The sequence below is a fragment of the Tasmannia lanceolata genome, unplaced genomic scaffold (assembly GCF_043159265.1).
Source record: "Tasmannia lanceolata isolate RefF3 unplaced genomic scaffold, GAP_Taslan_0.1 ptg000015l, whole genome shotgun sequence".
NCBI classification, from domain to species: Eukaryota; Viridiplantae; Streptophyta; class Magnoliopsida; order Canellales; family Winteraceae; genus Tasmannia; species Tasmannia lanceolata.
In genome coordinates, this window is record NW_027518692.1 from 55,722,929 (window position 1) to 55,736,531 (window position 13,603).

General features: G+C 38.7%; 1 protein-coding gene and 1 long non-coding RNA gene across 3 annotated transcripts in view; one reads left to right on the forward strand and one right to left on the reverse strand.

Moving 5' to 3' along the window:
- Positions 1–13,603, reverse strand: part of LOC143892533 (uncharacterized) — a 26,686-nt gene continuing 13,083 nt past the window's right edge. The window contains exon 5 of the long non-coding RNA XR_013255535.1: positions 1–297. This is a non-coding gene — a long non-coding RNA (uncharacterized LOC143892533). The remainder of the gene's footprint in view (positions 298–13,603) is intronic.
- LOC143892531 (multiple organellar RNA editing factor 2, chloroplastic-like) overlaps positions 3,696–13,603 on the forward strand; it is a 25,794-nt gene continuing 15,886 nt past the window's right edge. The window contains exon 1 of one of the 2 annotated variants that reach the window (XR_013255531.1): positions 3,696–4,259. Coding sequence is in view for 1 of the 2 variants with exons in the window: in XM_077397231.1 (XP_077253346.1) it covers positions 3,793–4,259 (467 nt within the window). In the remaining variant the exon portion in view is untranslated. The remainder of the gene's footprint in view (positions 4,260–13,603) is intronic. The other variant, XM_077397231.1, reaches the window with a different exon arrangement.

The window sequence follows — 13,603 nt, forward strand, 5'->3', positions numbered from 1 at the left end:
TTCCACAAAAAACCAAGATACTTCGCAAGATGGAGTCAAAGATCTAACCATACATGCATGAGACGGGAGAGGTATAAGATAAATAGTTCTTCATTTACAGTTATATTACAGTAAGAAGCTTCCAGAACCATAAATATATCCGTCTTGATTTGATCGAATTTTAACAATCAAGGGAAAAAAAAAACACTTGCCTCCCTCTAAGTCTATCCATCTTCAACAGGAAAACATCCTTCCTTTTCTTTGGATCATGACTTTAAGAACTACTTGTAGGGATCGGCCGCAAATTTCTTCATACAACTGTGATTGTAAAAAAAATTACATAAAGAAAAATTCAAATAAAAATAGCAATTTACAAAAGAGTACTACTCCCATGTAGATGGCTCCATCCCTCCATCAGGAGGGAGAGAGAGAGAGAGAGAGAGAGAGAGAGAGAGAGAGAGAGAGAGGGGAGAAGAAAATAAGATAATAAATTAGAGGGATCATGTTAAGGGGTGTAGACAAGTAATTAAACATACTGTGTACCATACAAATGAGATAGAAATGGAGTAAAGACTAAAGAGAGATGAGGATGAAGGAGAAGAAGGAATTTGCCAGGATATAAAAGGAAGTAAGAATGCAAATCGATTTTGGAAATGGCCTCCAATTTAAGTATGCGTTTCTTGGTAGAGGAGGATTAGGAATTTAAGAGTGCCAGATATGATTTGCTTGAACGTAGCCTCTTTTTAAGGAAAGCTAGAGAGGCAGGTTCTCAAGGAATTTGGATTCCTAGAATACCAAACGACTTGTCTAAAATATCTCTGTAAATGAATAAGATTTAATTGAGCTAAATGCTATGCTAATATTCAGGGTAGAGAAGGAGTGACACGTGGCATCACCTGGCTAACACATATTTCTGAAATTTATGCACAAAAGTTGCGTGTATATTTTCTTCTTTAAAAAAAAGCTATACACAGAAGGTAGGTGTATAGAGGGGGACACGTGGCAGCACCACGTTGTCCCCCATTCAATTCTTTAAATGAGATGAGACGTACACACAGAAATTAAAATAATCGATTTTTTGCTATATTTATGAAGATTAATTAGGGAAGAGAAAAGACACACACGGAAGTAAAACGAATTTTGAAATTTCGATGGAAAGAGGGGCTGGCACGTGGCACAACCACGGCTTAGAGGATTCCACTTTACTTATATATATATATATATATATATATATATATATAGGGAAATGTGTGCGTACTCGGTCGAGTAGATAAGCTTATCTACTCGGTCGGGTTAAAAACAGTGGGGGCCCACATTTTTGAGGTGATCCAAACCATTCATTTGAAAGGCCCTTACCTAGATAAGGTGTCCACCAAAAATCAGCCCCATAGGATCATCCTAACCCATGCAACAGTGGAGGGAAAAATGGGAAAAAATGGACAAACACAGCTTGTCCACAAATCTGCCCATTTTTCCCTCCACTGTTGGATGGGTTAGGATGATCCTATGGGGCTGATTTTTGGTGGACACCCTATCTTGGTAAGGGCCTTTCAAATGAATGGTTTGGATCACCCCAAAAATGTGGGCCCCCACTGTTTTTAACCCGACCGAGTAGATAAGCTTATCTACTCGACCGAGTACGCACACCTTTCCCATATATATATATATATATATATATATATATATATATATATATATATATATATATATATATATATATATATATGATAACTTACCCAACGAAGAGAACTCTATTTAAAATCATTTAACGCGATTTGAAAATTTCACCATCGAAGAACATCTGGTTTGTCTGGCATTGATTTGGCTGCCTACCATCACTTGCTAGAAATCTATGGCATAATAAAAGATTATTACGTATTTACCTACTAATGTAATGGAAAAGTCGTTAGTTTCTTCTATAATTACTGGTCGACTGAGAAAGACTAGTCAGATTTTCAAACAATTCATACTCTCTAAACAAGTAGTTCATCTTGGATTCTTTTACTTGACTTGTTCCTTCATGTGTTACTTCTAAAAGATCCTAAATTTCCTTAGTTGTGGTTAAGTTTGCAACTCTATTGAATTCTTCCGGTGATAAGGCACATATTAGTGAGTTCATGGCTTTGGCATTGTAATTTGAAGCTTGTTGTTCTTGTTCACTCCATTCATCTAGATTAGTAGAAGGTAGTGTATAACCATTTTGAATAGCTTTCCAAATTTGATAGTTTTGTGTTAAAAAGATTTTCATTTTTGCTTTCCAATATCCATAGTTAGTTCCATTAAAGTATGGAGGTCTAGTGGTGGATTGTCCTTCTATGAATTGAGAAAATGATGTCATTTGTTAGGATCTTTACTCTAGACCGGTTAAGGCTATTCCTAGAGACTAGGATTTTATACCAAATGAAATCCTAGTTGGGCAACCAAGAGGGGGGTGAATTGGTTGGGTATTAAAAAAATTACTCTTTTGAAATCCCTTTTAAAAGTTTACTAACACTTGATAATTCATCTTTGGTTAATAGAGGTTAGCAAAAATAAAGGTAGAAGAAAGAACAACCACAAAGCAAATGAGAAGGGGGGAAGAGTAATAGAAGTGATACCACACAAAGATTTATAGTGGTTCAGTCTTATAACTCCAAAACCTACTCCACTCTTCTCAAGTTTGTATCATTGAGGGGAATCCACTAAAAGTACGATTTTTTATACAACAAAGAAGGCTTCCGCATCTTCAACACTCGCCCACGAAGATGGCTCCTCGTCTCCGAGCATTCGCCAATTCCAAGGAATTTAATTATACGGTGGACAACCATGCATACATGTGGAGCCCAAAAATAAAATGGCCCCCATTGTTTGGGTGATCCAGACCATTCCTTTGTTGGGTTCTGACGTAGATCGGTGTGCCAAGAAAGTCTTCTCCATAGGATGATCTTGACCCTCCAATTAAATTTTTATTTAAAGAGATATTATATTAAATTGAAGGCCCTTCTAGGAAAAAATAAAAAAGGATGGTCGTTTTTTTCATGTGTAAACAAACTATAGACTTTTAGAAATATTTTCCTTTCCAAAAAATTTCAAAAATTTTGGGGAAATTTTATGATTAAAAAAACATTTTTCTTGAGAAGTATTTTTTTCGTGAAGTTCAACAAGGGTGGACTTAGGGTGCAACTCAGGTCATGTTCAACCCGAAAAAATCACAGGTCAGATTGTGTTTTAGTCGGATTGGGTTTGGGTTGATGAAGTTAAACCCAAGTCGGGTCGGGTTTTGGTTTTAGTTCGGGTTGAGCTGTCGGGTTGGCCCGACCCACATCAAAACGCGACATTTTTAAATATATAATTTTTACAATTTTTTTGTTTTTTTAAAATATAAAATAAAAACCTAAAAGGGGAATGATATCACCATAACTGGGCAAACCCGACCTAAATTGGGAAATCGGGTTCGGGTTTAGATATTAATTTTTTGAGTTGGGTTGGATTACTTTTCATCGCGTTGAGAATCGGGCAGGTCAGGTTCGCATTGACGGTTTAGAGTTTCAGGTCGGGTTAGGGTAGATAGTATTAGTTTAGAGTTATGCGTGGCTTCAACCAGACCCAAGTTGCACCCCTAGGTGGACTACGTGTACACAAGTTGGGGTGACCGTGCTGCTCTCAAATGCAACAGCCTAAGCGCGAAATGTCTTCTGGGTTGGTCCCTAGCAAATCCCTTATTACACTACAACCAATAGATATCTGTTAACGAGGGGAAGACAAGATGTGGGAAATAATATCACTGCCCTAAATAACCTAACCCCGTAGAGTAAAGGTTCATCTTCCTCAGCCATGGCCTCCCTTGCCCGATCTCTCATCTCTCGCTCTCCTTCAACGCCCTTCCTCCTCTCTAAACGATTCTTTTCCGGATCCTCCTCTCTGGTGGGCCCGGGCTCTCCTTTCGCTAGAGCTTCCCCTCTCTCCCATGCCGTCCGAATTGTGGGTCCCGGTGCTAACCGGTTGAGCCAGATGATCCAGTCCTACTTCATCACCTATGAGTCATACTTGAGCAGAGAGATGAGCTGTAACTCACTCATGGAGAAGGAGTACTTCACCGAGGAGGATACGTCGTACATCACCGAGTCGGATGAATCCAATATCAGCGACAATGAGTATCAGATACAAACGATGGATCGGATCCGCCCTGGCTTTGACTTCCATCACTGGCTTATAATCATGGACCTGCCCGGGGGCGAGGACGCTACCAAGAAGAAGATGATCGATTGCTATATTCAAACCCTAGCCAAGGTCCTCGGAAGGTTTGCTTTTTTCTTACTCACTATTCTCTCTCTTTGGTCGTACGGATTTTAGGGTTACTGGATTTCTTTTAGTTTTTTTTTTTTTTGTTTTTGGGAAAATTACATTTACACCCCTTCTAGTTTCTGACATATCCACTTCCACCCCTATAGTTTAAAACGTGACAAATACACCCCTGTAGTTTCAATTTGTTTAAGGTTTGCCCCCCTCAGCTGAAGGTTCTTCCATAGATTGAAGGGTTAGGATGATCCGATGGAGCTGATTTTTTGGGCACACCCTATCTATGTCAGGACCCATCAAATAAACGCTTTGGATCATCCAAATAATGTGGGCCCATACCCGAATCCAGACACTACCAAAAAATCATCCAAATAATGTGGGCCCACATTGTTTGGATGATCCAAAGCGTTCATTTGATGGGCCCTGACATAGATAGGGTGTGCCTAAAAAATCAGCTCCATCGGATCATCCTAACCCTTCAATCTATGGACGAACCTTCAGCTGAGGGGGCCTACCTTAAACAAATTGAAACTACAAGGGTGTATTTGTCACGTTTTAAACTATAGGGGTGGATGTGTCAGAAACTAGAGGGGGCGTAAATGTAATTTTCCCTATTTTTTTTTTATAACTACTGGAAAACCATCCATTGCAACCCACTAATAACTGTAAAAGAAGACAACAGACATTATATATAACACCTAACCCACTAATAACTGCAAAATAACATATCAGACACATTATACATAACAGAACACATCACACATAATAGAAACACGTCTTTCCAACCCCCTTAATGTCAACAACCTTGTCCTCTAAGACCAGATCCCGAAGATAGGTTTCTAAACATCGGTTTACTACCTCTGTTTGGCCATCTATTTGTGGATGGTATGCTGTAGTGCTGTACTCATGTGAAAGCTCGGTGCCTTGAAGCTTACAATATTATTGCCAAAATTGACTGGTCAAAACGGGGTCACGGTCGGAGACTATGGACCGTGGCATTCCATGCAGTTTGGAGATCTCACTTATAAAAACATGAACCACTGTTGCTGCTGTATAAGGGTGTTGCATGGCACTAAAATGTGCATACTTGGAGTGTCTATCAACAACCACCATGATTGTGCTTTTGCCTTGTGATGGGGGCAAACCTTTTATAAAGTCCATGGATAGATCTGCCCAAATTTGTTCTGGAATGGGCCACTGTTGTAGTAACCCTGGTGGAGCTACAGTTTCGTGTTTATTGCATTGGCAGGTGTCACATTCTTCTATAAAACATTTGATATCTCGTTTCATTCCTTTCCAATATAAGCATTGTGCTATCCTCCTATATGTACGGTGATACCTAGAGTGTCTAGCAGCCGGCGAGGAGTGAAATTCTCGAAGAAGTTGATCTTTGAATTTAGAACTTGAACTCAACACCAGACGATTTTTATAGCACAGCTGATCATAGAAGTATGAGTAACCCACAACAGCTTGAGGATCCCTTTTAAGTCGTTGTATGAGAGATTGTAACTGCTCATCTTCTTCCCATTCCCTCTTCACTTCATCTAGCATAGGAGGCATGGAAATAGCATTGAAATAATTGCTGTCATTTTGTCAAGATAGAGCGTCAGCGACCACATTTTCCTTCCCCTTCCGGTATACTATTTCATAGTCATATCCCAGCAATTTGGATACCCACTTTTGTTGTTCAAGGGTGGATACAGCTGATCTAAAATGAATTTTAAGCTGCGATGGTTTGTCAAGATTTTTAAATGCCGGCCTATGAGGTAGGGTCGCCACTTGGCTACAGCATGCAAGATGTCAAGCATCTCCTTTTCATAAGTCGATGGTGCCAATGTTTTCCCAAATATTGCTCTGCTAATGAAGGCAATAGGTCTTCCGTCCGGCATCAATACTGCACCAATGCCACTACCTGATGCATCACACTCAATAACAAATGTCTTGGACACATCTGGTAGAGCTAAGACGGGTGTTGTGATCATAGCCCTGTTTAGAACTAAAAATGCTTTTTCAGCTTCAGGACCTCAATGAAACGAGTCCTTTCGAAGAGGAGCTGTGAGGGGAGGACCATTTTTCCCAAAACCTTTAACAAATTTTCTGTAGTACCTCGTGAGTCCCAACTCCCAAGAACCCACGTAAGCCTTTCACAGTAATTGGTCGTGGCCATTCAATCATTCTCGCAATCTTGTTTGGATCTGCTTCTACACCTTCATGTGAAATTATGTGACCAATATATTCTACTTCCTTTCCTCCAAAAACATTTATACCTTTTGATAAAAAATTGGTTGGCTCGAAGCACCTCTAGAGTCTCTTTTAAATGTGACAGATATTCTTCCCAATTAGTGTCACACACCAATATAAAAAAGGGTGGCCCAGTGCACGAGGATCCTGCCATTGCGGGGTCTGGGGAGGGCTAGATGTATGCAGCCGAACCCCTGCTTTGCAGAGAGGCTGTTTCTGTGACTCGAGCTCGTGACCACCAGGTCACAATGGAGCAACCTTACCGCTGCGCCGTGACTTGAGCTCGTGACAACCAGGTCAAAAAATACAAGTATGACTTTCCGTAGATATGGTCTAAAGATGTCATTCATGAGTGACTGAAAAGTAGATGGCGCATTTGACAATCCGAAGGGCATTACCAGAAATTCGTAATGTTCGTCATGTGTGTGAAATGCAGTCTTTGGAATGTCAGGTTCATACACTCGAATTTGATGATATCCGGATCACAACTCAAGCTTGGAAAAATAGCATGATCCATGCAATTCATTGAGAAGCTCATCAATCACCGGTATCGGAAACTTGTCTTTCACGGTGACTTGATTTAATGCTCTACAATCGACGCATAGTCGCCATGTCCCCTCTTTTTTCTTAACCAACAGCTCCGGAGAAGAATAAGGGCTCACACTAGGTCTTATAATCCCAACTTGCAACATTTCTTGCACAATCTTTTCAATTTCTGATTTTTGAAAATGTGGGTACCTATAAGGTCTCACATTGATGGGATGAACTCTAGTTTTAATAGGTATGTTATGTCTTGTAATATAGGACGGGTAATTTACTTGGTTCCACAAACAAGTTAGAAAAATCATGTAGCAATTTAGACAGATTAGAAGGTTCAAGTCCGGTCATACCATATCAATAATGGGCCTGAGTTGGGCTACCACAGCCAATTGCTGGTTTTGTAAGAGATTTTCAATGCTATTCAAACGTGCCAATTTTGTCACGCCAGATGTGTGCCTGGTGATGTGATATTCACAATCGCCAATGGAAAAGTTCATAGACATCTTGAAGAAGTCCCATACAATAGGACCCAATAATCTCAGCTATTGAATACCCAAAACTACATCTGATCCTTTCATGGTGCATGTATGTGCTTAGAGTGTATTGTTGGATTTGCAAGTGTACATGAGAGCACCGCCCTTGATATGTTATCCTCTTATCTTCCGCAACTGCCAGCTCAAATTTCGGATGCTCTTGAAGCTGAACAAGCATTCAAAAAATTATGGGTACTTCCAGACTCGATCAAGATCGAGACAATTTGTCTTTTGATTCGTCCGGACACTCGCATGGTTTGTGGTGGACTTAGCCCAGATAGAGCATGGATAGAAATCTCCGGCACTTCTGATTCCTCAGGTGCTTCATTTGCTTCTTCCTTCTCATTGTCAGATCCTGCATCTAAGAGAAATAACTATTACCTTTTACACCGATGATATGGGGAAAACTTTTCATCGCAATTGTAACAAAGCCCTTTGTCACATCTCTCTTGCAATTCAGCTGGTGTCATCCTTTTTTATGGGAAATCCAATAGATTTTGGAGTTGTTGAACTTGGAGTATTCTTCAAACGTCTTAGACGTTGTAACTTCTCCTCTTGCATTCTTGCTAGACCTATGGCTGCGGTTGTAGTTTTGGGTTGAAACGTACGTACTTCAGCACCAATTTCTTCTTTTAAGCCACTCACAAAACATCCTACGAGAGCCTTTTCAGTCCAACACTGCACATGATTGGCCAACCTCTCACATGGAGTTTGCTATTCCCGTAATGCTCCTTGTTGGCGTAGCTTTGATAATGTAGCGTCAAAATCTTCATATTTGGTCGGGCCAAACCAAACGCAAATGGCTGCAGTTAAATCTGTCCAAATTAAGTGTTATTGAGTTCGTTCATACCATTGGAACCCTTGACTAGCATCGCCCTCCAAGTGAGATGAAACCAACAACACTCGTTTTGATTTGATGATAACGGAAGAACTGTTCTAAACGATAAATCCACCTGGTGGGGTCTTCTCCATTGAATTTCGGGAAATCTAACCAGTACATCGTGGCTGGAATGCATTTAAAAAAATGATCAGATCTGCCATAGCCTCTCCCTACACTTCCTCCCTGCTATGCACCTTGATTACTGGCCTGTTCGTCATTCTCCGTGTTTATAGTTGATGCCAAATGATCATATTTAGCATTTACAGCCGCCAATGATTGACGTATCTCTTCCAACATTTCTTCCAATTGATATATCCTTTCATCATTTTTCTTTGTCATTCTACAAGATCATTAATGCTCTGATACCAAATGATAAGATCAAAACAAAAAGAAGCAAAGCAATAGATTAATTCGTTCGATTCGAGGGGGACAGTGCCTCCTTGCAAGGGCCTTGCTGAGAAAACCAGTTTATCCTTTTCTTCTTTCTATTCAAATTTATAAACATAATCACGTGATCTAACAACTGTCAAATCTAACAACAAATGACAAAGTGACAACACAGAGACACCTAACCCACTACTAACTGAACAACTGCCAAATCTAGCAACAAATGACAGAGTAACAACACAGAGAGACCTAACCCCCTAAGAACTATACAACTATCAAATCTAACGACAAATGACAAACTGACAACACACAGACACTTAACCCATTAATAAATGTAAAAGAACAGGACAATCACATTATACGTAACACCTAACCCACTAATAACTGCAAAATAACACATCATACACATTATACATAATAGAACACATTACACATAATAGAAACACATCAAAATACTAGAAAGAAAGCGCTATAAACACCTTTTTTCTTTTGATGGTTTGAAGATGGGGGTTTTGGGATTTGTACAGGATTCCTGGATTTTTGTTGTATCGGGCGCGTGAAGAAGCTCATTAAGAAGAGAAAAACTACAGGGGAATACCTCAAGAACCCTAATCAAGGGAGCCCACAAGAATTTTTGTTGTTGTGCAATTTGGTGTTTTTAGGATTCATGGAGTTCTAGCAGCTTCGTTTGTTTATTTATTTTATTTTATTTTTGTTTCTATGTTTTGGTGTGGAAATTATCCATTGAGAAAGGGGGTAATACTAGAATGAGAGCGCTATAAACGCACTTTTTTTTAATGGTTTGAAGATGAAGGTTTTGGGATTTGTACATGATTCCTGGATTTTTTGTTGTATTGGCGAGTAAAGAAGCTCATTAAAAAAGTGAAAACTACAAGGGAATGTTATAAGAACCTAAGTCGTAAAATCATTTCGTTTTGTCCAAAGTGGATGAAAAAATTCGTCCTGGACCAAAATCCAGAACGAAATGGGGGTATTTTCCGTGTCGTTTTGGATTTCGAACGAAACGGGCGAAATGTCCAATTTCGACGAAATTCGTCCAAAATTTTGTTTTTCTTCTCTTTTTTAATGGTATTTTTTCTTCTCTTCTTCTTTCATTTTCGTAGTACTCTTATCTTCTTCTCTCCTCTTCTCAGTATTTACATATAAAGTCATTTTAGTAAACGTTTTAATGTCCATATACTTTCCAGAAGAGAATACCCTCAATTGGGTTTTCTTGAAAATAGTTTCAAGACCCAATTCTAAAGGATGAAAACTCAACTTTCCAGTTTGAGTACAAAATTTGAAAAAAATCTAGCCGGGTCAAAATCTTAATTTCCAAACGACGGGTTATTTTTCCAATTTTAATGGAGAACTTGTAGCGAATTTGGGAGAACTTGATAATGCTTATGATGATACAGACCTCCAGAATCCGAACATCAGAAGTAAGAGTAGCTATGAAAAATATGAAATTAGGCAAGGCTAGGGGGCCTGACGATATTCCTATTGAGACTTGGAGATTCTTGGGTGATGTGAGTTTAGTTTGGTTAACTAGATTATTTAACAATATTTTGAATACTAAGAGGATGCCTGATGAGTGGAGGAAGAGTACATTAATACCTATTTATAAGAATAAAGGGGATATTCAGAGTTGCATCAATTATCGAGTAATTAAGCTAATGAGTCACACCAGGTAATTGAGCATAGACTAAGAAAAGAGACTAAGGTGTCAGAGAATCAGTTTGGCTTCATGCCCGGACAATCGACTATGGAAGGTAGCTTCTTAATTAGGCGGATAATGGAGAGATTTAGAGAAAATAAAAAGGACCTTTATATGGTTTTCATTGATTTTGAAAGCATATGATAGGGTTCTCAGGAGTGTTATGTGGTGGGTCCTTGAAAGGAAAAAAGTGCCTACAAAATATGTTGATGTGATTAAAGATATGTTACGATGGAGTAGTAACCAGTGTCAGAACCACGGATGGACACGTGTAGTGAGTTTCCAATTACAAGAGGATCGCTCCAAGGATCAGCTCTAAGCCCTTATCTTTTTACGCTAGTTATGGATGAACTTACGGAGGGTATCCAAGATGAGGTATCATGGTGTATGTTATTTGCAGATGACATAATATTAATTGATGAAACCAAAGCAGGAGTAAATGCTAAGTTAGAGTTATGGAGAACTACTTTGGAATCCAAAGGTTTTAGACTGAGTAAGACTAAGACAGAGTATATGGAGTACAACTTTAGTAATGTAAGGAGGCAGAACGAGGATGTAGTAAATATGACTGGACAGGAGGTACCTAAGAGGGATATCTTTCGCTATCTTGGTTCAATTCTACATAAGGAAGGTGAGATTGAAGAGGAAGTTAACTATAGAATAAAAGCAGGTTGGCTGAAGTGGAAGCTTGCTTCAAGAGTTCTGTGCGATCGTAAAATCCCTACCAAGTTGAAGGGAAAGTTTTATAAGACAGTTGTGAGGCCATCCATGTTGTACGGCTCAGAATGTTGGGCCACCAAGAAGCAGCATGTGCATAAGATGAGTGTAGTGGAGATGCGAATGCTTAGATGGATGCGCGGCCACACAAGGTGAGATCGAATTAAAATGAAGACATCCGTAAAATGGTGAGAGTGGCCCCAATTGATGAGAAGATGAGAGAGCACCGCCTAAGATGGTTTGGGCATATCTAACGTAGGCCCTTGAATGCGCCAGTGCGAAGAAGTGACTTGTGCCAAGTTGATGGAGTAAAAAGAGGTAGGGGCAGATACAAAACAACTTGGGTAGAAACAGTGAGGAAAGACTTGAGGGCTAGGAACATAACACAGAACATGACCTTGGATAGGATAGAATGGAAGCAAATGATCCATGTAGACGAACCCAAATAGTGTCAGGAGTAGACTTAGTCCTTTTGAACCGGGTAGACCCTTTCACCTTCTTCCTGAAAATTTTCTAAAGGATTCATTAGCCAACCTCAACTAGTTTGGGACAAAGGCTTAGTTGAGTATAAATCCTATCATGTCCAAACATTATTAAATCCCAAAAATCCAGTAAAAAATTCTCATAATTTGGTCTCTAAAATAGTTTCATCTTGTCAGGCACTAGTCAACACACGCATTTTATCCGACAATGATTTTCCTTTGAGAAAATGTTGGATCTTTTACATAAATATTTGGTTCATTTAATTGTTTCTTATATATATATATATAGAGAGAGAACATTTCCTACACACTTGTGTAGGTAAGTTACCTACACACTACCTTAAAATACAGTGGGGGCCCACATTGTTTGGGTGATCCAAACAATTCATTTGAATGGTCCTCACATAGATAGGGTGTCCACAAAAAATCAGATCCATAGGATCATCCCAACCCTACGATTTGTGGAGGTAAAATGGACGTGTATAAACCTTCACAAATTACTCCATTTTTTGCCTCCATAGTTTGAATGGTTAGGATGATCCTATGGATCTGATTTTTTGTGGACACCCTATCTATGTGAGGATTATTCAAATGAATGGTTTGGATCACCCAAACAATGTGGGCCCCCACTGTATTTTAAGGTAGTGTGTAGGTAACTTACCTACACAAGTGTGTAGGAAATGTTCTCTCATATATATATATATATATATATATTTTTTTTTAACAATTTTTTATTTTTGGATATTTCTCATATTTTTAACTATTAAAAAAATTTCGCTTGTTGTAGTGGAGCGAAAAGTTTCGAACAATATGGCGATTGAAATGATCGAAATACCACAACGTTCCGTTCCGATTACCAAAATGAAATAGCGAATGAAATGAAAATTACAACTTAGATTAAATCCCTAATAGGGGAGCCCACGCGAAAGTTTAGCATTTAGCATTCGATTCTCTATTAAAATTTCCGTTGCCCTGTTGAGAAGCTGCAATTTGTATTTTTTCCTTGTTTCTTAGTACTATTCGCCAGTGCTATTTATATATTTCTCTGGATGCATTTTTATATAAATGGGAAAACTCTGGTGGCCATGGACAAGCCCCAGGTCATCGAAAACCTTACAAATGTAAATTCTCATATGTTTATTAACTGCCTTTTATGTACAATTTATATACCGCTATGAATTATAATGCATAGCTATGGATCATCTTATATATGTAAATTTCTCCATAGCTATCACTATTAATTATACCTTAATTACTTTGTATGCACAATTTATATACGGATATGAACTATCTTATAACATTAAATTTCTTTTTAGCCATTACTATTAAATATGCCTTATTTTTTAATTCTTTGTATAATTATTAAAAATTTTATGTAACAAACAGCTATATCGAACGAATTTTATATACTCAATTATAATGATTATTCAAATCCTTACATAACAAGCAATTATATTGAACGAATCTATATATTGTTATGTACTAAATTATAATGTACTTTAAATGTAGTTTGTGCATGCGCGCGTGTAAAAAGTTCTTAAGATTTTTGTCAATCCCATCGAACCCAGCTTCCGTTGCCAAGCAACGGAAAAGGGGTTTTCTTTCGATGGTAAACTCATTCACCATCTCTCCCTCTGATCAAAGCAACCACCTCCAAGATCCAGTCTCGGATGACGATCGGTTTGCAGAGGAGGCCCGGTGAAAGGCGTTTTCTTTTTATGAAGAATCGCTGGATGAAGATCAGTTTGTAGAGGAGGCCCAGTGTAAGGTTTTTTTTTCATGAAGAATTTCAAGATGATCTTTTTGAAAGAGAAGCCCTAGTGAAATGGCTTTGCTGAGAAGGCCTGAT